This window comes from Mycteria americana (assembly GCF_035582795.1).
Source record: "Mycteria americana isolate JAX WOST 10 ecotype Jacksonville Zoo and Gardens chromosome Z unlocalized genomic scaffold, USCA_MyAme_1.0 Scaffold_18, whole genome shotgun sequence".
NCBI classification, from domain to species: Eukaryota; Metazoa; Chordata; class Aves; order Ciconiiformes; family Ciconiidae; genus Mycteria; species Mycteria americana.
The window spans coordinates 11,186,600-11,210,584 of record NW_027445436.1 but is presented as its reverse complement, the minus strand read 5'-3'; the positions used below and the strand labels follow the sequence as shown (position 1 = coordinate 11,210,584).

Genomic DNA, 23,985 nt, shown 5'->3' with positions numbered 1-23,985 from the left:
AGGAAGCGCAACAAGCTGAGAGAGAGGCAAAGACAGGACAAATATTTATAAAAATGCTGTGTAACAACTCAAAGACTTTTAAAGGATTTGGCTTAATGTATGGCCAACTTTCTTGTCGATCTCCCCAAAGTTTGGATGCAGAATGGGAGTCAATTACAAAAAGCCAGAGAAGTTATTGACTCATAAACATATTTGCTGTAAATGGCAAGTCCCTCTCTGTTCAGCATTAAAATTTGAATGCAGTAAGTTAAAATAGAATAAAGCAGAGCTTACCTGAAGAGGCTGAAGAATCATAAGTACTTCTGTCCTTCCTATTTGTCCTGAAGGGCTGAATGTCCTTTTCTCTGTAAGTTCCAAACCCTTCAAAGCTTCTTCTTTTATTCCCACTTGCATCGTTGTCCCGCTTCTCACTCAAGGAATTCATTTCACCAAACATGTCCAGGGACTCTGACCTTCCATTAATCTCAGTATTACCAGAGCATCTCTTTGTGCAAGAGTCAATGGGATCATTGCTTGAGTCACTTTTATCTTTACTCTGTGTCCACTGCTGGGCATCAGAAAGTGATAACGTAGACAGCGTATCTACTTCAAAGTTACTCTTTGAGCCTTTGTGTCCGGTTTCACAATGCTGGTGCTTCTGCTTCTCCTTATGCTTGTTTTTCTCGTTGAGCAAGGAGAGGTCTTTATCTGAGCTGCTTAGCCTTTCGTTGATCGCATGGCTGGAGAAGCCAGTGGACTTGCTAGCAAAGAGACCACTCAGATCTTCATGTGTCCCCAATATCCGCTCATCCTTATACTTGTGCTTATGTTTGTGTTTCCTTTTGTGAAGTCGGACACTTGAAAGGCTTGTTCCTCCAACCTTTGGAGGAGCCAAAGAGGACTGCATGTCTCCAAGGCCCATTCCCACAGGTGTTTGTAGGTGCACTCCGTGTTTGGCTTTATGCTTGGCAGTGGTGGACATCTTCATATGAGAGCTTGCATGGAATTGGGGTGGGGGCACAGTAGGTCTCATAAATGGGGAAGCCGCTCCGAGTGTGTGAGACAGGTACAAAGGAGCTGGATACTGACCATAGTAACCAAGATTCATCATAGGCATTGATGTGTAAGGCATTCCATAGGGTGCATAGTAACTCCCACTGGGAATAGGGTAACCGAACCCTTGTAAAAAAGGCACCTTTGTCATGGTGTCATTGGTTTTGGCAGGTCTACCACGCTTCTTCTTAGACTTCATGTCAGAGGTCCTGCGAAGATAGAGCAATGGGTCATACTGGATATATGGCACAGGGTAGTAGTGATCAAAATTAATCCTGAAGATGCTGGGATATGGATTTTCATGATAAAATGTGTAACTTCTATGGGAAATCCTGAACACTTGAAACTTATTGATGAGTTCCTCAAGGTCTGCTAGAAACTGGAGGTCATCTCTGTTCTGCAGGCTTTTCCTTTTCCTCTTGTGCTTTGGCTTTTTAATACTCTCATGAGAGAGAAAGTTATCCACAATGAGATGTTTCTGCCGGTGACCATGCCTGTTCTTTGTGCTGGTGTCAGATGGGATAGCCTCTGGATTGTCCAGGGTGCAGAAATCAAAGGAGTATCTCCGGCGGGATTCTGAGCTTTTCTCAGCTTGGTCAGAAGTGCTGTTGTTGTCTGTACCTATCCCACTGTCGCTTGGTATGGTTTCCTCGCTGTGAGACTCGCTCACCGGTGACAGTGTGACTTCTTTCAGAGAACCTATTTCACAGAGGTGGGAAGGTGAATTAGCCATTAACCTGGGTGGAGACAGCTTCCAAGTTCCACTGTGCATTCCTTTCTGGGTTTTTGTAGGAAGAGCACTGATAGGTTGAAGATTTGGCATAGTTTTTAACTCTGAAAAATTTGTTTCAGTGCTTGCAGGGCTAAGGTTGCCATTAGTCCCCACTAACTGTGTCGAAAATGGATGAATAGCTGCTGGTGACAATGCCACAAGTGACTGCAGGTTGGAAGGCACTGCTGGGTTTTCTGGCTGGCTGGAAACAGGCCTTGAGTGCTTGATGGCTGTCTTAGGTTCTTCTGGCTGAGGCTGCAGCTCTGCTCTTGGCTTTCTGCCCCGTTTTTTACCAATGTAGATAGTCCCCCTCTTGCTGACATTGATCTGCTTCCCTAATCTGGCATCAATAGTGGTTGGCCCAGCACTAGATGGTGGCTGGACTTTTGCTTTCAGAGCTATGCTGCTGGAGCAGGAGGACAAGATCTGATTGAGAATATTCTTCCTCTTGAGGGTCTTCATTTTATTAATGGTCTTGATGGTCTTCTTATCCAAGACCCCAAGCTTCCCGACCTTTTTATGAAACTTGAGTTCACTGATGGACTTGTCCTCTCCTGGGACCATCTGGGCCAACTTGGCCAGATTCCGTCTCCTCTTCCTTTTCTTTGTTCCTGGAAATTCACGATTGATTGGACTCACTGGGCTGGTGGAGGTTCCCTCATGAATGGTTTCAACAGTGAGCAAAGGCTGTTTCTTTGGTCGTCCTCTTTTTTTCTTGACAGGTGTGATCACAGTAAGACTGTCTGTATTGGTATACAGAGGGCTGGATGGTGTGATGGGATAGGCTGAAGGAGGCTCCACCATCAGCTTCTCAGATGTTGTCATGGAGGTCTCCCGAAGGATAGATTTAGGTTTGCTGCAGGTCCATCGCCGCTTAGCTGCATGTTTGGGGTGCTGGACCTCAGATAATCTGCTAGCTGTGGGAAGATTGGTGGGTAGGAGAGTGGATGTCACAGCTACAGATTTTCTGAGTCTGGTGGCACTGTTGGGGGAAGCTTTGTCAGTGAGCACACCGCTGTCGATAGCTACTAAGGGGGACTCATTTTCAATCACTTTCCCTGGCTTTGTGGCTCGAAGATCTTTTTTACTCCCCTCTGGTTGAGAGCTAGTCCTGTTTGCTACTTCACTGCTAATAGCAAGTCCAGAAGGCAGGCTTTTCTCCTGGATAGTTTTCTCTATGGAAGATTTTGTGGATTGCCTTTTTTTCCTTTTGTGGCCAGATGTATCTGTTGTCGGAGACTTTATTGGGATAGTAATTCGTACGTGACTGGTGTCACTTTCACAATTGCTAGCAGAAGCGGGATTCTGCTTCGAGGGTGATGTATCCAACACACTGTCCATTGAGTAAGACTCCTTTTTCCCTTCCATGCTGTCATGGGATTTGCTGTCAAATGTTTTCTGAGCACTCTTCACCCATTCGATGTCTGCGGTTTGGATGGTTTGACTTATCAAGTCCTTTTTGCTGGACTTCTTCTTTGTACTCCCGGTGGGCTGATCGGGGGCCTCCAGCTGCACACCTCCCTCTTGATCACCAAGAGGCAAAAGCCCATTGCACTCAGAGGCGCTGCTTGGCTGGGCGGCTGCACTGATGTTGTTGGGTGATGGGACTGCACTGCAAATGGCAAGCTCTTTACTACTGGCCGACAGCTGCCCCCACATGCTGCTGGCACAGGTCTTCTTTGCTTGGGATTTGCTGAAGGAAACTCCTGGCTCCAGAGTGGAGACCTTGGTGGCACTAACTGCTTCTCGACTGGGTTCTGTGTTGATGCAGCTTTGAGAAGCAGATCCAGTATCAGAGCTCGCTGACCAGTCAAGATGGTGCTGGTTGTTACTTTTCTGCTGGTGCTTTGATTTTAAGGTGTCACCGGTGAAGTCTTGTTGGAGGCCCGGATCATAGTGCAGAGCAGAATGTTTTTGTGGCCTGTCATAAACCTGGAAGGTAGCAGAAAACAAATAGCAAAAAAAAATTAGTTTATCAGTCCATTCATAACCCCTGGTTGCAACTCTTTATTTGTACAGTGAAGGACAACTCCATAACCAATATGCTTGTAAGGGTTTGGAGCCTTTATAAAGTCGTCTTATACTTGACCCAAATTTGCATTTAGATTCATGCACTGTAAACAATTTTTGTTTTGTTTTCCCACTCTAAAAACAATGGAAATATTTCTGTAAATGCTAAATTGCTAAGGAAACATATTCTATTGATTTTTAATTTAAAACACAAGTAAAATATTCCCTTTCAATGGATGAATGGTGCAACTCAACCTCCTGGTGAGAATCCCTTTTTCCTAAAAAATAATCCCTCACAGAACTTGATGCTCAACAACAGCAATTAAGCTCATTGTTGTAAACAAGAAAAATGCAAAATTATCTCAGAAGTTGTAACAAACAAGAGGAAAAGCCATGGGTCCACTTCCCTATGAAGCCAGAATCTGCAAAGATTTAGTTGTTTAAATTTCCACATAGAAGTCATCCCCACAAACTTAATGCTTAAAATCATATGCATAGCGTCAAGTGTGTGAGGCACACTTGGCAGGTTCAAGATTTGCATTACTCCCTTTCCACTTTAATAATCTGCTATTTGCAATGTTAGTAAGAGATATTTTCAATGTGATTTCTAATCCAACAGCAGCTCTTCAAGCCGCAGAGGTTACAGTAAGGGCAGAATTATGCTGAAGACTGTTACAGAGCAAAAGAAAGTCTACTTTTTTTCTTGGTGGGCCTCCTTCAGCTAAAGAAATTATGTTTGCTACAGCTGTAACCTTTTGAAAAGTCTCTTAAAGCAAAAAAAAAATATTTTTTTTTACTTTCATTAACTGACCTCTTCTAGCCATTTGTTTTCTCCTGTTACATTTAGGAGCTTTTTTTGTAAAGCTCTGGATCAAACTGTGCAACTGATTTTGTACACCTAGTACCGCAAACAACTGTTCTTAGCAAACTGTAATGACACAGTTCCGAATGCCAAATAAATGATGAGAGACTTAAAATAAATGTGTAACCAAGGAAAGAACAATAGAAAACAACTGTTAAGTGTCTCGTGTTTCTGCAAACACCCTGTTATAATTAAGTTTCTATCATCAGCAGCGTTATGTTAGATCCCCGTTCAGGGTGTTTGCAACAGAGGTTTTGGGGCAAGGAGGCTGTCAGCATAAGAGGGTTTTGAGCTGGGAAAAGAGGTGTCCCCAGTTCTGAGCAACTTCAGAGGGATTTGAAAACTGCTAAACACCCCTAAGCCCATGGTGCATTATTTAGTGACCAGTAAACATAACATGTTATGGGCAAATTGATGTCGAGATATCCTTCATGTGCATATAAAAATGGGCATGTGGCCTTTCTGGAATAGGCAATAACAATGAAGCTGTTCTGGTCCATCGTATGAGGAGTAATCAGGGACTCTTAAATCCTGTGGATAGTTCAGCTGTCGTGCACATGGACCAGCCATGCTCAGGGAAAGCAGAGATTTCCAGGAATTGTGGAGTGAGAAAATGAAAGAATGCAGCTGTGGTGGAGCTGCAGATGTTGTGGGTGAGCGACACCCGGTTTCTTCAGCCTGAGAAAAGAGCTGAAAGCATAAACAGCCCTCAGGGAATGAATAGGTTCCTCCTCCCCCTCCTCCTCCTCGCAGTGGCCTCCCGTGCATGAGCCACACAGCGCGCAGTGGCCATGACCCACGCCGCTGATGCCCGCCTTCGGAAAATGGAGCCCACCTGCATCCACGCCCTTGGGATGAGGCCAGGGAGGGGTCGAAAGGAAATCAGCAGCACTCGCACTGAAGTTTGATAGTTTGTTTTTATTTTAATTTTTTTAAACTGATCACAAAGTTCCTGAGCTTCATTTTACCTCAGCCATTTGGGGCTTCTCCTGTCCCCAGGACACCAGGCTGGGTGCGCTGTCAGCTGGGCATGAGGAGGTGTGCGGGAGGTGGCCATCCCCTGGTGAGGTCCCAGTGGGCTGGAGGTGGGTGCCCTCCACCCAAGCCTCACATGAAACATCATCTTCCCGAGGTACCATGATTTGTGACTTGGAAAAGCCCTGGAAATGATGGGCTGAGGCCTCTTTTGGCCCCCAGGACCCACACCAAGGCAGGGCCGGTCTGTTTCTGTGCAGATCCTGGCCTTATGGCTGCAATCAAAGCAGCTCCTTACACCCACGTTATTTCCAAAATGCTGAGCTGTGAAACTAAATGACCTGAAAAATATCATTTGGAAGAAAAAAAAAAAAAGAGGGTTACAGCAGTGAGTGAAAACATCACACGCTGGCAACATCCTGGTCCCTCCAAGTCCACCACACACAGAGAGATCTCTAGTTTAAAAGGAGCAATAATCTCTGATTTATATTTTTTTTAAGGCAGTTAATAAGGGCTCAGAACTGAGAGGCCAGCTATATATCAGCGATGAATGCTGATATATTGCTTGGCTCCTCCAGCCTCATTTCCTCGGCCTGCACATTATAAAATGATGATGCAACTTCCAACATATCCCTAATGATAGCCTTGTCATTACTCCAGCACTGCAGGCCACCACAACATCTATCTTACAATTCATGAGAAAGATATGCCTATGTCATCAAAGGTGCCAGCTCTGGAAGCATTTAATCACACGGATAAGCACTCCAATTTCAACAGGCCTTCAAAAAATGACCAGTCTGCAGGATCAGGGGACTCGATTTCCTAAGTGGGATGTCAAAACTATATATCTGCCCAAGCGCATAACAGTCCACTGGGTTTCCTCATGCAACTTCTTCCAGCATAACATTTACTATTCACTCTCCCTTGCCAGACACGTCCATATCACCCCAAAATAATTCTTCTGCAGCACAGCAACCAGAGATCATTTGGCTGCAGCAGGTTGGGTTTCACTGGCTGCAATGGATATGTGGGGACTGTTTACCTAAAAGCACTACTAAATCAGTTGAAAGTAATGCAGCCAAGTGTATTTTATTCCCCATGTATCCATCTGGGTTGCTGTCTGATCCCATTGGTCCTAGCATTCAGGCTTCAATTTTCCCTGCTGGGTGAGCACCACCCTAAGAAGCCAACAAGCCCCAGCTCAGCTAACCTAAGCCTCTGCTGAGCTAGCAGAGGATGCCAGAGCCGTCAGTAGGGTGAGGGCAAACAGGGCTCTTCAGAAACCTGTATCTTGTTGCCTTTCACACAAATTCATTACTTTATTCATCAGTAAGTGTGCAATATACTGCAGCTCCATAGGTCTTGGCAAGGGGCTGTTGACTTGAACAGAGTACTTATGGCAGCACGGCCGAGACCGGCATCAAGAATAGCAGGCTTTTTCATGAAAACGGAAAGATTTACCTTTATTTACTTTTTGGTTTATGAGACCCTAAAAATACTTCAAACTTCAGTGCCTGCCTCTATTTGTAGTTTGCCCTTTCATTAAATGGGATTTTCTTCAGCAGCTAGCTATTCTGCACCAGGAGCCTGCTCCTTCTTTTGTGAAAGTAGAAGCGTAACTTAACCCATGCAGTTTTATCACATCTCATCAGACTTGGTCAATATTTCTCTTGATATTCAGTTTACTGGATGTGCTTAGTGGGTAATAATCCCATCTTTCCTTTAAAGAAAATAAAATACACATAAAGAAGCTAATAGTTTTCCTAACTGCAAAGAAGTTTGAGCAACGTGATCCAGCACATGCTAAACCTTAAACTAAAAAAATAAAGTTTGAATCCTCTTATTAGTAGTATATGATTTTAATGCCAAACTCATGAGTTTCAGTCCTCAGCTTTGGCAATGATGGGTAGACCTATGAGCAGGATACATCCCATATACTGGCAACTGAAGAGCACTGGCCAGAGAGCAGAGGAGGTGGGACTGTGTGTTTACAACCTGCCTTGCCAGACCTGTGCAACCCTGCACCTGCAGAGGTGATTACTCCTCTTAACAGTTTTATTCTGGCATGCAGCCCTTGCAACTGAGGGGATGAGACTGTATCAGTCCCATGATGAGTGGCACCCTACTCTGCAAGCAGTACCCAGCAGCAGAATCCATCCCTCAGGGACTCTTTTCATTTAACTACTGGATGTCCCGCTCTGCCTCTCCCTTCCCTCGCCTGAGCTTCTCTCTAAATCTTCTTTCAGTCCCAGACTGCTGCTTTCAGTCCCAAAACAAAAAGTGGGAGAAGATGCTAGCAACCAAATCAAGAGCTTAGTAAAATAATAATAATAAGAAAAAATTCAAGTAAAAATGAATATAACTAAAAATAATAATAATGATGATAAAATACGCAATTAGAGAAACCCATCACCTGAAAAAAATCTAATTGCTTATAGGGGATGGTACCCCTCTGCTCCAAATGCACCTGTTTGAGAAGGTAACACACATACAGCTTGTCAAGAATCTGGCTTGCAAATCAAAGTTAATACTACAATGCCCCCTCTTTAAATCATTCGCAGATCCATCTGTGTAATGGCTCCTCAAGTGTAATTCCCTATTAAGAGGCTTTATCTGGAGAGATAAGCAGCTGGTTCCCATGTCACTAATTGCTGTCTGCTGTGATTTTAAAACATCTGCACCATTGTGCTCTTCATTTTCATATTCTAATCACCCTGAAACTTGAAAAAGGTACATCATTGATTGTTTCTGTGGGTTAATTAGTACACAGTCTCCTTGTAGAGACAATTTAAGGCAGTCAGAACCTCAATCAGCAAGTTTGTTTTAAAAATTAATAACATCAGGAGTGTCTGTGGGGATTGGCATCCACAGTGACACATCAGAGTGTGTTCTGGGGACATACCATCCTTTGTTATCTTCTTCATAGACTGGAAATACAATTAAAAAAAAAATAAAAGAAGAGAAAAAGAGGAAAGGCTTTCCTAAATGAATAATGTTATTTAGAATCAGAGTCTTGGGAAGTGCTTGCTTTTATCTCAGGGCCACCCCTGCCTCTCCAGCGAGAACGAATCTCATCAAAACACCGTATAATACCTCTGTGTGGTCTAGGAACTTGTAAGCCATTTTTGGTAGCAATTTTGGCAACCGGGAGTTGGCATCTCGTTGGAAATCCATGGGGTGAAGCTGTGACTGCTTGGACATATGTGAGCATTTGCTCTGCTTGCCACCTGGGTTGGCTAGATGCTGGGTCGCCAGGTGTTGTCTCTAAGACATGCAGAGAAGGATATTAGCTCAGGCACAGCGCTCTGCTATGGCAGAGATATTGCATGCAAACTGGACCTTTCTGAGCCAGCTCAGAGCAAAGGCAAGCCTGAATTCATACCTGCTTTAACTTAAGCTTATACTCCAGACAATGCTGATAACAGACCTTTGGTGCCTAGCAAAAGGTCAACCTGAGATTTTCGAGACTGAATGAATAAATCTGGCAGCACTGAGGTTAAGTGGAAAATGCAACAGGCACCTGCCTTCTGAAAAATCAGACTCTCCTTCGCAAGGAGCTCCTAAAAACTGGAGAAGCTCCAGGTGATTTGTTCCTCTTGAAAAAGCTTTCTCTTCAGTTTCTGCTTCCTAGACATGCATGAAAACATGTTACTGGAGAAGAAAACCCTTTGAGAGGAAGAAAAACCTGAGATTTCCAGCTCCGACACATGAATAAATAATCCTGGCTCAGCTCATACTTTTGCTCAAAATTGAGCATTTCCTCTTGTGTCCCAATGGGACAGCTGCAAACTGCTCACTCGAAGGCTCTAATCAGAACTACAGGTTGGAGATATTTAATGTATTTTGGTGAGTACACTGAGCCTTCCTGGGGTAGCATTGCTCTGTAAATAAAAGATGCCAAGCAGAGGAGACACCAGGTTCAGGGGAACTTAACTCTGGCCTGATGGCTTACAGGTTGAGCAGTCATTGACATGAGATGTGATCAATTTATAGGAGGGGCCTGTGGTCAAGTCAGGTCAGTTCATAATAGCAAGTGTCTGAAATGGTTTCAGGAAGTCCTTTAGGTCCTCGGTGACTCTAACCAGGGAGGAGGGATCACAAACTGGCATATGACACTTGCTGGAAGTGCAAACAGCAGTAGTGTCTTCTGAGAAACCCCACTGAATCTGGTTCAGAACTGATGTAGGGGCTTTAATTCCAATTAAAATACTAATGGAAAACATGTCAGCAGACACTAACATAAAATTCATTGCTATCATCCCAAACAAGGGGATTTTCCAGAGCAGTTTGTCAAATTTATCGCTCCCAGAGTTTACTCCTTCCCCAGCTCCCTGAGTCTTCAATAGCACAAAGCCCAAACACCACCACACTCACAGGAGTGAGGATCATTCGTTAGACATCAAAAGAGAGGCAGGAATTAACATGAAGCTGCAGGGGGACTACTTGAGAGCAAGACACAGCATGGGGTGGGAGTGGGCTAATTAAAAGCAAAGCATCACCTGTTTGTGTCCATTCACTGAACACAAACATCACAGACTGTGGTGCAAGTCTCATGCAAATCAGGAAGATCTTCACTGAAGTTGCTGGAGGTCCTTCCAGATTTGCACTCCCATTGCTATGTAGCTCTGTCTTCCCTGAGATATTTGTGTAATCGTGTCAATACAGAGAAACTGAAGTTCAGGCTTTTGCATTATAATTGTTTTGAGGATACCTATCTAAAGCACTTATCCTTAAGGAAAAGACACAGCAATGCACAGAGATTACTGAAGGGTCCAAAGATGCTCATGTGGTTGCAAATCGTAATTTTTCATGCATTCCTGGTAAAGCATCATGATTTGCTAAATAATTCAGAAATTCCAAAGTTATTCCAAATTAATTTTGCTACCAGCTTTAAACTGGATGATTTGCACACTATTTCAATCTTCTGCTGGATTTCAGACACTTCCATTTTCCACATACAGGGATTGAGGATTTTATTTGGGCAAATTGCAACATGTTGAATTTATAAAGGTAGGATTTGGTGCTGCGGGCTGATCTGCTCCTTAATAGTGGGATAGACCCATCTCTGCACATATTTTCTTTATCAAATGTTTAAACAACCCTGCTTTTTTCAGGGCTTTGTATTAAGCACTGAGTCTGGGAAAACTCTAAACAATGGGATTTTTCTGTCATCTCCAACAAAGAGCCTATCACCACCGACATAACAATGCAGTTTAAATATTGCGTTTAAGCATAACACAGTTTGCCGCCTCAGTTTAGGCAGCTGGGAGAGAACAATTGGGCACCAGCTAAGGTGGACTACAGTGAGACTCATACAATTTTGCCCATTCATCTGGTGAGATAACCCTGGTTCGGTCCTTGTTTGGCCTCAAGCCAGTGCAAATATTTTTAAGCTAGCGTTTCAGACATTACGTCCACGAAGCCAGGGCTCGCAGAGCAAGACACCTTTGCTAAGCTGCATGCTTTCGTTTGTCCAAAAGCCTTGCTAATGAACTTAACAGCAGCAGTGATATTAAGGCTTTATTATTCATATATAAAACATACTTCCATCCCTTCGGAAGTGGTATAGTTCCATGGAGCTCGACCTACTCTTCCTGGTGTGTAACTACAATGTTGAAGATGTCAAAAGCATGGTAGATGTCTCTGTTTCTGGACTAGAGGTGATGCCCTTGTGACATAGTTGTTGAGGATTTTAGTCCTCAATCAGGTGATTTTAGTTTACACCCCTAAGGAAGGCAGGTTTGAAGAAAGACACCCAGCACTGCACCGGGACGCCTGAGGCATGGACATGTACTATGAGGATGCTAATGCCCACCTGCAAGTCCTCTTTCAAGACTGTAACAGTGGTGATTTTGGGCAGCAGCAAAATCACAAGCTGCCCTGGCTAAACCTGAATGCTCTCCTGTAAGAACCGATTTTACCGTCCCTTGGATTTGGCTCCCTGCAGATGCCTCTTTCACCCAGATGCTTTTGCAGGCTCCCCACCACATCCGTAGCAAAGCCTTTCTCACTGGGGGAAATTCAACCAGGCTAGCAATAATGTTTTGGAGCAACAACAACAACAACAATAATGACACAAAATATTTCTGTGGCAATGCTAGGTGAGGTGATGATGAGTGACACCACATTTTTGGGGCATCGCTGTGCTTTTTCTGAACGACACTATCTCTGCTTTGATGTTCATCCCTCATCTCTCCTTCATCCCCTCCCTCCCCAGCTATGGCAAAATCACCTTTACTAATAAACCTCCAGCTCGAATAGCAGGTTTTATTTAGTGTGCTATAAAAACAGTCATTTCTCAGATCATAAAAGGGGCTCAACTGGACTGCATCATTTTGCTGAAGTGAGTTTTCTGGTGGAGCAATTCTCTTCTAAATGCCATAGTCAGTACCAGTATTTATGTACCAAAATAAAATGCAATTTTCTGTATTTTATTAAGTGTGAATCTCCAGCGGAAATCCATTTGGGAGTTGAACCCAAGATTTAATTGTCCCTTGATTTTATACTTTTAAGACTTTCTCAACCGTTTTCACAACAGCAGCACCAGGCTAACTACAGTTTTATTAAGGTACAGCAGCATTACTTAAAGGTCCTAACCAAGTTTAGGTTTGGCTTCTACACACATAAATCAACAACAGCACAGACCAGAAAAAGAGAGGGCAGGGAAGAGTGGTCTAGAAAAGAGGATTGCAAAGCACCCCAAGCACAGCTTTGTGCTTAAATGACCTCCCAAACTTCTCTAGCTTCTCACCTAAGAAATCAGGGGTAAAATTCAGCTTATTGAGTCCCCAGTCTTTCACCCATGAGGTTGAATAGACAGGTGGAAAGCCTTTTAGTATAAATTCAGGCCTGGGATTGGCATCCAGAACAGCAAAGCTTGTACCTCTCCTGGGTCAGAATTTGGCTTATCCTATGCTGAAGATCTTGTCGGGAGAAACCATTAAATTCTTGAACCTGTGCAGAAATTCAGTGATTTCTATGCACATGCTCCCCTTAGGAGTGGAGACATCGAGACTGGACAGAGTGATGGTGCGGTACCACCAGCACTTCAGAGCATTGCCCTTTTAATTGCCCTTGTTCTAGTAACTCACCTAAGTACATTTCTTTGCTCTACACATGTTGACAAAGCAAAACCATTCCCAGCCCTGTTATTGCTTCCTCTTAAGTGCTGACTGTGTGCTAGAGTTGAGTAACCCTATAAAAATACTGACACTGAAGATACAGTCCCCTATCCAAGCAGCTTGGCACACAGGGTAAATCAGAAGCAGGCAGTACACGTTTCAGACATCAAAGTGCATTTGTCCATCACTAAGGGAGCAAATTTATGCCTCTTTCTTTTCAAAATGTAACTTATTCTGAAGGATTGGCATTGGAAGAGTTGGCAGAAGATAAGTGTTTCCAAGAGCTACTTAAGGAGAGAGAGGGAGATCGGCTAAAGCACAGGGGAACCTGGTGTTATAAGCATCTGAGATACATATCAAAGGGAATAAAAGTACATGGGGACAAGAGTGCCACAGAAGGTCCTTCAGTTTAGCAGATATACAGATTTGAAGCCAAAGCTAGAAAAACTGAGATGAGAAACATGGCCCACATTTTTAATAGGGGGTATAAATAATCATGAGAACAGCTTATCATAGCAATGGATTCTCTATTACCAGAACTTTCTTTTAAATCAAGGCTGGGCATTTTTCTAACCGATATGCAGTAGTGCATGACAGCTATTGGACTTGTAACAGGAATACACTTAGGCAAATCCCCTGGTATGAGTCATGCAGGAGGTTTGACTAAGTGATCACAGTGGCTCTTTCTAGCCTTAAAAATCTGTGGCTATATGTCTTCTCTATATCCTCCAGTGTTTTGTCCAACCTGGTGTTAAGCAATTCCAGCAATGTGTCTTCAACCCCTTCCTCTGGGAGGCTATATCCCAGCGTAATAAATCTCACTGTTCAGAATCTCTTCTCTCTTCCCCTGGAATCATTTCCATCCCTAGACATACTTCAGTTCTGGTTTCATCCCAACAATTCCTCCTCATCCTTTGCACCAAAAAGAATATTTCACATTTTTTAACAATTCATTTCACTTGCCATATTCCCTGCTGCTGTAAAGTGGTGTGTCCCACTGGTACAACAGAGTTGATTTACTAGGAAGGGCCTTCTATCTCGACAAGCCTGGTGAGATGTGGTTCCCCTTGGAACAAGGATGGGCAGCATTGTACCACACATGGTTCTGCAAGTGTGAGCGATGCCAAATGCCATTGGCTCAATGCACTCAGGCTACCAATGTGGCACAGGGGAAGTTACTGTGATTCCTGTTGCCATTCCTCTGCGCTGGCTGAGCATGGACTTTCGAGAGGCAAATACATGTGAAATATTCACAGAATCACAGAATCGCACAGGTTGGAAAAGACCTTTAAGATCGTCGAGTCCAACCGTAAACCTAACACTACCAAGACCACCACTACACCATGTCCCTAAGCACCTCATCCAAACGTCCTTTAGATACTTCCAGGGATGGCGACTCAACCACCTCCCTGGGCAGCCTGTTCCAATGCTTGATGACCCTTTCAGTGAAGAAAAATTTCCAAATATCCAGTCTAAACCTCCCCTGGTGCAACTTGAGGCCATTTCCTCTTGTCTTATCACTTGTTACCTGGGAGAAGAGACCGACCCCCACCTCACTCCAACCTCCTTTCAGGTAGTTGTAGAGAGCAATAAGGTCTCCCCTCAGCCTCCTTTTCTCCAGGCTAAACAACCCCAGTTCCCTCAGCTGCTCCTCATCAGACTTCTGCTCCAGACCCTTCACCAGCTTCGTTGCCCTTCTTTGGACATGCTCCAGCACCTCAATGTCTCTCTTGTAGTGAGGGGCCCAAAACTAAACACAGTATTCGAGGTGCGGCCTCACTAGCGCCAAGTACAGGGGCACGATCACTTCCCTAGTCCTGCTGGCCACACTATTTTTGATACAAGCCAGGATGCCATTGGCTTTCTTGGCCAACTGGGCACACTGCTGGCTCATATTCAGGCAGCTGTCAACCAACACCCCCAGGTCCTTTTCTGCCTGGCAGCTTTCCAGCCACTCTTCCCTGAGCCTGTAGCATTGCATGGGGTTGCTGTGGCCCAAGTGCAGGACCTTGCACTTAGCCTTGTTGAACCCCATACAATTGGCCCCAGCCCATCGATCCAGCCTGTCCAGGTCCCTCTGCAGAGCCTTCTTACCCTCAAGCAGATCAACACTCCCACACAACTTGGTGTCATCTGCAAACTTACTGAGGGTGCACTCGATCCCTTCGTCCAGATCATTGATAAAGATATTAAACAGGACTGGCCCCAACACAGAGCCCTGGGGAACACCGCTTGTGACCGGCCGCCAACTGGAGTAAACTCCATTCACCACCACTCTTTGGGCCCGGCCATCCAGCCAGTTCTTTACCCAGCGAAGAGTACACCCGTCCAAGCCATGAGCAGCCAGTTTCTCCAGGAGAATGCTGTGGGAAACCGTGTCAAAGGCTTTACTAAAGTCTAGATAGACAACATCCACAGCCTTTCCCTCATCTACTAGGCGGGTCACCTTGTCGTAGAAGGAGATCAGGTTGGTCAAGCAGGACCTGCCTTTCCTGAACCCATGCTGGCTGGGCTTGATCCCTTGGTTATCCTCTACATGCCGTGTGATGGCACACAAGATGATCTGCTCCATCAGCTTCCCCGGCACCGAGGTCAGGCTGACAGGCCTGTAGTTCCCCGGGTCCTCCTTCCGGCCCTTCTTGAAGATGGGTGTCACATTCGCTAATCTCCAGTCAGCAGGGACCTCCCCAGTTAGCCAGGACTGCTGGTAAATGATGGAAAGGGGCTTGGTGAGCACTTCTGCCACTTCCTTCAGTACTCTCGGGTGGATCTCATCAGGCCCCATAGACTTGTGAGTGTCTAAGTGGTGCAGCAGGTCACTAACCATTTCCCCCTGGATTATGGGGGCTCCATTCTGGTCCCCGTCCCTATCTTCCAACTCAGGGGGCTGGGTACCCAGAGAACAATTGGCTCTGCTATTAAAGACTGAGGCAAAGAAGGCATTAAGTACCTCAGCCTTTTCCTCATCCTTGGTCACTGTGTTCCCTCCCCCGTCTACTAGGGGCTGGAGATTCTCCTTAGCTCTCCTTTTGCTGCTAATGTATTTGAAGAAGTATTTTTTGCTGTCTTTTACAGCAGCAGCCAGACTGAGCTCTAGCTCAGCTTTGGCCCTTCTAATTTTCTCCCTGCACAACCTTGCTACACCTTTGTAGTCCTCCTGAGTTGCCTGCCCCTTCTTCCAGAGGTCGTAGACTCTCCTCTTTTTCCTGAGTTCTAGCCAAAGCTCTCTAGTCAGCCAGGCCAGTCTTCTTTCCCGCTGGCTCGTCTTTCGGCACCTGGGGACAGCCCGCTCTTGTGCCTTTAGGACTTCCTCCTTAAAGAATGTCCAGCCTTCCTGGACTCCTTTGCCCATAAGGGCTGCCTCCCAGGGGACTCTCGACCAGTCTCCTAAACAGGCCAAAGTCTGCCCTCTGGAAGTCCAAGGTGGCAGTTTTGCTGACCCCCCTCTCCGCTTCTCCACATATCAAAAACTCTATCATTTTGTGATCACTCTGCCCAAGACGGCCTCCAACCATCACATGGCTCACAAGTCCTTCTCTGTTCGTGAACAAGAGGTCCAGCGGGGCACCTTCCCTCGTTGGCTCACTCACCAGCTGTGTCAGGAAGTTATCTGCCACACACTCCAGGAACCTCCTAGACTGTTTCTTTTCTGCTGTATTGTATTTCCAGTAGACATCCGGCAGGTTGAAGTCCCCCACAAGAACAAGGGCTAGCGATCGTGAGGCTTCTCCCAGCTGCTTATAGAATAGTTTGTCAGTCTCCTCATCCTGGTTGGGGGGTCTGTAACAGACTCCCACCACAATATCTGCCTTGTTGGCCTTCCCCCTGATTCTTACCCATAGACACTCCACCCTATCGTCACCATCATCAAGCTCTAAACTATCCAGACGCTCCCTAATGTATAGGGCTACTCCACCTCCTCTCCTGCCTCGCCTATCCCTCCTGAAGAGTTTATAGCCATCCATCACTGCATTCCAGTTGTGCGAGTCATTCCTCCAGACTGACTCTGTCCTCACCAAATAGCCGAGATTTGGCCCTGAACTTTTGGAGAAGGCACCAGATCTGATACCCAATCTGGATCTAAGTCTCACAGACATCTATAAAACAGCATGAAATCAAAGCATCCTGGATCTGAAGACATGAAGAACCCTGGAGTCAGTTTTAGGCGTTGGCTGCTTTTTTTCTTTCTTTTTTTCTGTTTTAAATATGGAAGAACGTATTGATTTGGTGTTTTCTGGTTTAAATTTCTCTGCTGTTTTGTATGCTGCATCACAGTCTCAAAACATGAGCCCAAATGCAAACCTCTGAACTGTTGGAGGTCTCTGCCTCAATCCAAATGTCACACTCAGTGTTCTGAAGGGTGTCTGGAGTTTTTTTGGGTGCGGGGGGAGAAAAAAAGAGCAAAACCACTGTACCAAAAAAGCTGCATATGTTGAAGTTATTGGTGCAAAGACTATTCAGTGACTGCTTTAAACATACTTCAAATAAGAGAAAAAATCTATTGCACTCTAGGTAAAGTATTTACTTATTACTCAATAGTTATTATTTCTTTTTGTGTTTTTTCCCCCCTTTGTTCTGTTTTCCACTAGACAATGCACACACTTCTGCATAGTCCCCCTTTAAGGATTTCTCTCGAGGATACATGCATATCTGTTTTCTGCAACCAGACAGAAAAACCTTCTGAAATCAGTGCAGATTCATCACCCACCTTGCACACGACCTTATCAGCAGTTGCAATGGGTGGCCCTGTGGAATACTATGGAAAGGGCAAAGCTGGAAAATGCATACTTTAAAGTGCCAGAGACTTTAGTTCAGTGTGCAGCACTTTTAATTTCTGCTGCTGCAGACTGCTCAGCTTGTTATGGATATCTGAGAATTCGGGTTTTCCATGAGTAGAGGTCGTGAGATTTATTACAGTAAATTTTTTTTTGCCTTTTTTTTTCCTCCTGGAGTAGGTAAGGCATAATTGAGGGTGCCAGATACCTGCATGTATAATATCTCCAGAGATGAAGAGAGAAGAGAAATAAAGCTTCCTGGCACTCCTTTCCCCACATTTAACATATTTTGCATTTACTCTTACTGATGAAGGGAATATTTAAAACAAAGCCAGTGCTGTGCACAAAGGCTAGGCTTCAGTACAAGAGGTATGATAAAAAAATTGACCTAAATTCTTCCTGCCCCATCCAGGGACACATTTAGGTTTGTGAGACTGACAAGGACTCAGGTGGATGGACTGCAGCAGTAGGTATTAAAAATTAAGTTTTTAGTCTCATCAACATACATGTTCCCATCTGGTGGCATCTCCTTGTAAATATATCCAGAACAGGCAATTGTTTCTATTGGCTTGCATGCTCTTCTCCACCAGGAACCATGGATATACATTTTGTAAAAATACTACTTCAGTGAGTAAAAACAGTGTGTTTGGGTGTTTATGTGTGGCGGGGGGGTGTGGTGGTATAAACTGATGAATAAACAAGTAAGAAAAGTTTATTACATGTGTTTTCTATCATGGTCTTCAGAATGACATTCACATGAAGCAAAAAGACCTTGTTGGTATCTAAAGTCTATCTTCAGTAAATCTCAAAGCACTTCATGAAAGAAGTAGGAGTCATTATTCTGCACACTACAGATGGAAATACTAAGGCTCAGTGATTTGCCCAAGGTCTTTCCATATTCCTTTGCCAGTGCCAGTAGAATTTAGGTTTCCTCACCCTCGCTTTTGCCAGTGCCCATGAAGGTTCCCATGACCAAGGTCCCAAGTCCATGTTCCCAAGGCATTTTACAATCTAGATGAACATGACTTCAAATAAATGAATGTCTGGCTGAAGTGCAAACAAACTGATCCTTTGCTATATGAGTCTGCGTGTGCCATCAAAAGTGGCCATGGGTATCATCACAGATGCAACTGGAATCCCCGTTTGCCAAAGGAGGACAAACATGGGTCTGTGTTTCAGTGCAGCAGGCATCCCTTTGCAGCCAGCCAACTGGGATTCGGGGACGTCTCAGACATACAGGACTATGTTTTCTATGCTGAAAACCCATGAGCGAGTGTTTTTTAAGACCTTTAGCTTTGTGGTGATATTAAAATGGATTATCCATGCATCTGTGGTCGCAGCACACCTGCGATGCTCTACCTGCCCGTCTGTGTGCATGCATCTGTGTGTGAGTGTGTTGGTGGGCGCTTAATTTTAAAGAAGGAGTTTTTTTCTCACAGAAAGAAACCCCAGACTGTGGGGAAGATCCCCAGTCATCTACCCTTGAGGTAATTACACCAGGAAAAGCTATCAGGTCTATCCATTTCTCATCAAGTAAAGGACATGGTCGCAGGCAAGAAGTGACCTCGTGTTTCTGCTGCTCAAACTCCCAGCAACCCACAGCAACTTAAATTAGAACATGTGCAGTATAATTAGATTTCCTTCCTTTGCAGACTTGTCCTGCTTCTCCTGTCTGAAAAGAGGGGACACTTCAGTCAGAGGTGTATTGGGTTTGCATGGCAAGGTTTTTGTAGCAGGGGGAGCTACAGGGGTGGCTTCTGTGAGAAGCTGCTAGAATCTTACCCCATGTCCAATAGAGCCAATGCCAGCTGGCTCCAAGATGGACCCGCTGCTGGCCAAGGCCAAGCCAATCAGCGACGGTGGTAGCATCTCTGTGATAACAAATTTAAGAAGAGGGAAAAAACCCTGCGCAACTGCAGCTGGAGAGGGGAGTGAGAATATGTGAGAGCAACAACTATGCAGACACCAAGGTCAGTGAAGAAGGAGGGGGAGGAGGTGCTCCAGGCGCCAGAGCAGAGATTCCCCTGCAGCCCGTAGTGAAGACCATGGTGAGGCAGGTTGTCCCCCTGCAGCCCATGGAGGTTAACGATGGAGCAGATATCCACCTGCAGCCCATGGAGGACCCCACGCCAGAGCAGGTGGATGCCCAAAGGAGGCTGTGAACCCGTGGGAAGCCCACATTGGAGCAGGCTCCTGGCAGGACCTGTGGACCTGTGGAGAGAGAGGAGCCCACTCTGGCGCAGGTTTGCTGGCAGGACTTGTGACCCCGCGGGGGAACCACGCTGGAGTAGTCTGTTCCTGAAGGACTGCACCCCATGGAAAGGTCCCATGCTGGAGCAATTCATGAAGAACTGCAGCCCATGGGAAGGACTCATGTTGGAGAAGTTCGTGGAGGACTGTCTCCTGTGGGAGGGACTCCATGCTGGAGCAGGGGAAGAGTGTGAGGAGTCCTCCCCCTGAGGAGGAAGGAGTGGCAGAAACGTGTGATGAACTGACCACAACCCCCATTCCCCATCCCCCTGCACCGCTCGGGGGGGGGGGGGGGGGGAGGAGGTAGAGAACTCGGGAGTAAAGTTAAGCCCGGGAAGAAGGGACGGGTGGGAGGAAGGTGTTTTAAGATTTAGTTTTTATTTTCTCGTTACCTTACTCTGATTTGATTGGTAATAAATTAAACTAATTTCCCCAGGTCAAGTCTGTTTTGCCTGTGACAGTAATTGGTGAATGATCTCTCTGTGTCCTTATCTTGACCCACGAGTCTTTCATTATATTTTGTTTCCCCTGTCCAGTTGAGGAGGGGAGTGACAGAGCAGCTTTGGTGGGCACCTGGTGTCCAGCCAGGGTCAACCCACCACACAGAGGCTACAGCTCAGCAGGGCTGTCTGCTGCTCACCAGGGTTTTGCTTTGAGCAAGATAGGAAAAAGGCTGCGATTAAAGCAAAGCCTTTGTGCTTTCAGCTCTTGCCCTCCAGAAACAGAGTTTTTAGTTAGGAACCACAGAAAGTAAATTCTAGAGTCAGAGGTAAAATAAGAAATTCAGGTCAGGGTTCAAATCCAAGTTTCCTCCACATGACTGAGCTGTTTGTTACCAAGGCTGTAGCTTGGAGCAACCTAGTCAGGTATGAGATCAGGTTTGGAATGACACCTATTAATATATTGCAGGAATTGGCCCTCCAGCCCCATCTGCAGAAAAGCTTGGTGCAGCTCATCAGTCGGAGCAGAGTATTCACAGAGGGTGGCTCTGGCCACCAAACTCTGACCAACACCTGGTTTAGGAGCCTGGGTTCCCTGTACAGTCCATGAGGCCTCCAGAGAGGACATCAGAGCATGCTAACTTACTCCGCTGACTATATAGGGTACCTGAGCAGCTAATTCAGGCACCTAAATTAGACATCTAAAGGGAAGCAGGATTAATATAGCCCAATTTACATCAGTGTCCCGTAATACACGTTTAACCCCTTTCCTGCTGCTCCGTATCAGACTTGAAAGGGCTGAACTGTGCCTTTACAAAAGTCTTTTGGAAACATTTCCTGACCAATAAAATATACAGAGGCCCAACCTGTTCCTGACAAAGCTTTCAAGATTTGCACCGTTTTTGGTTTGGGTTTTTTTTTTTGTGTAGAGATCCTTGAAGTTCTTTGAAAATGCATTTTGAATACAATAAATTGTGATTTATTTGGGGGTTGCCTAATGTCATCCCTCCTGCCTGAAGCAGAGAATTTTTCATTCCTCACCATCAAGCTATAACATCACAAAGTCTTAATTTGAATTGTTCTTGAATGAAAGACTTCTCTTTCCTTTTTGAGGTAAATCATGGAAGAGCAAAGAGATAATCTCGGATACATCACAGTCTCTGTGCCTTTTCTTTACTGTTCCCAGGCAAAAAAAAGTATTTTGAAAACAAAACCAAAGAAAAAACTTATGCACGCAATTAAAATTTAAACCCAGTCTTTTTTTGTAAGTTAACAGAGGTTAACATTTCCTTGTACTCTCCCTGAAAATGCCACATTATACAAATGGGCATTTGAAAACAGAGAAAATCTGTTACCAGGATTCAAGCTGGTCATGCTGTTCAGATGACCACACTTCTAGCTTCTTGTTCAAACTTTTATTTGGTCTTTTGAGGTTTGCTCATCAGTAAAATCTTGAGTTATGGATATTCTGTTAGCCACAGGGTACAGCAGCTGACCACAGGAAGAATGCAACTGAGCCAGCTGCCTGCTGCCCAAGGAGCAGCACCACAACCTGCCTCTGGGCATCCTTTGCTCCTGCTTCTTCTATAGGTTATTTCCAACAAGAGCACCTCTGCTCCATTTGTGGTGCTTCCAGAGAGGCTTCATCCCATCACCACACCTTTAATGAGCAGCACATTACTCAGCCCTCTCAGCCAAGTGCAGACAATGGCTGTGAGACTAGTGATACGTGACTGACGACTGACATGTATCACTCTGCTGTGATTAAATGTGGTTTGAGGTAGGCATACTCTGCTCTAGCTGGGTTTTTGACTCTTGGTCACTGTTCCCCAGGCTTACGGGTTCAGCAGAGGGCAAAAAAGAACATATCATTATGAAAAGTGCTAGGGGGAGAGCACTGTCTGATGTTAGACATCTAACCTGAGTGTGGGGAGTAGGAGTCTCACCACCTACATGGTCAGTGGATTTTGACCATATTGATGCTGGACCAAGCCTTGGCCCTTACTTGGGCATCCTTTAGAGGACTCATATCCCTTCTTCTTTCTTTCAATTACCAATTTATCATTCTTGTCACCTCTAGCTATTTTACCTGGAAAACACGCAGGACTGTGGAAGTAAGCATGGTCTAACTGATCTAGGAGTTTGGAGATCGTTGTTGTGTTCTTGTATCTGCCACTGACTTCAGCATTCCCTGGTCTTTGATACGTCCAGGGACAGTCTTCTGTAGTGTGATTATTGGGCAAAACTGAACTGCAAATTTGGGAGAGGCTTCTAACTACTAGTATTATATAAATCATGATTTTAGTAAAGAAGATGTTTCAGAGTTTTTTCCAATTCTAGGGGAGGCCCTGCTGAAGTGAGGGTGTCTGCACTATTTCCTCAAAGGAACACAGGCTGAAAAGCATTAATTTAAAAGAAAAAAACAGTGGATGAAACTCATTAAGTTTTGACCATCTCAGCTCATCACCTTCTCTGAAGGCCCTGGCCCATCACAAAACACGTAACTTAATGAGAAGCCCTTTCCAAGAAAAGGGGAGCAGGTCACCTAGTTTAAGCTCCAGTTATCTGATTTCCACTCCCACTAGGGCAGCAACCCCAGGACCTGGATGAGATATCTTTTCCTCACTGGCAGGTGGGTTTGGCACCAGCATCCCTGACCAGTAGACAAGCTGCAAAGTTTAGCTGAAGTGTGTGCTATGCCTACTTGTTTGTTGGGCAAGCAGCAAGAGCTAATGCAACAGTGCTTTTTGTTAGTGAACTGAAGAAGAGAGCTAAAATTTCTCCCTTCCAACCAATACATCCTGATAGGAAAGAAGTAAAGTTTGGCCCTTTCAGGAGAGCAAGGCTTAATGCAGGAGTTAGTGAGGGAGCCTAAGAGGCATCAGAGCAGCACAGAATCCCTTCTGAAGCACACAAGAGGGGTCATAGGTGCCTGTTTAAATTTTCTGCCCACGCTACAGTAACATGGGCAGCAAACAAAGCCAGGCTGCTGTCTAACAATCTTTTCTCAGAACCAGCAATGGTTTGGGGAAAATAACTGCAAAGCTATGGTGTAACTCAAATGAAAACATGAAGGTTACTAGGGATACAAGGAGACTCATGGAGTAATTAAATAACCAACAGACACACACACCCACACATACAGCCCTCATTTACTTAAAACCCTTACAGTTGTTTATTGAGAAGTAGGTGTTGACGGTTCACTTGTCTTGGATGGATTTCTCCCGGAAATGCTTTCAAAATGCCTGATCCCATTTTCTTGTAAAAGAAAAAATTAAAAAAAATTTAAAACCCCCCACAGACACTATATACAGAGCGGGTATCATTACTGCTGTGTGCTGTGGAGAGGGGACTCCATGTATGGGAAAGATTGAGCTACAAGAGTGTTTTGGAAAATGAAGAGTTATTTCACAATAGACCATGACATCTCCCTTGGAGAAAACTTGCCCAGATTCTGCAGATTACTTTGCAGATGGAAAAGGGACAATGTCTGATTGCAATATACTCTCAGATAAAGTCAAATTTTACTTGATCTAGAAACTTTCCCTCCCCAGGGGGCCAACACTGAACATTGAAGGCATCTATCCTTCTTTAAGCTAATCTTTGTATTCAAGTGCAGGTGTAATCGATAACGTTGGTGTAGTCTCCATTGTAAAACAGAGCCATTGAATGCCAAAAGGCTGAGTAAAACTCCCCTTCTCAGTCCTGGCGCTGTGCTATCAACAGCTGAAGAGACAGCTGGCTTTTC

The 23,985-nt window shown here is 44.9% G+C and overlaps 1 protein-coding gene across 4 annotated transcripts in view; it reads right to left on the bottom strand.

Moving 5' to 3' along the window:
• SETBP1 (SET binding protein 1) overlaps window positions 1-23,985 on the bottom strand; it is a 279,898-nt gene that overhangs the window by 86,755 nt on the left and 169,158 nt on the right. For all 4 annotated transcript variants that reach the window (XM_075488907.1, XM_075488908.1, XM_075488909.1 and 1 more), the window contains one exon: window positions 274-3,736. In XM_075488907.1, coding sequence (XP_075345022.1) covers window positions 274-3,736 — 3,463 coding nt within the window. The remainder of the gene's footprint in view (window positions 1-273; window positions 3,737-23,985) is intronic.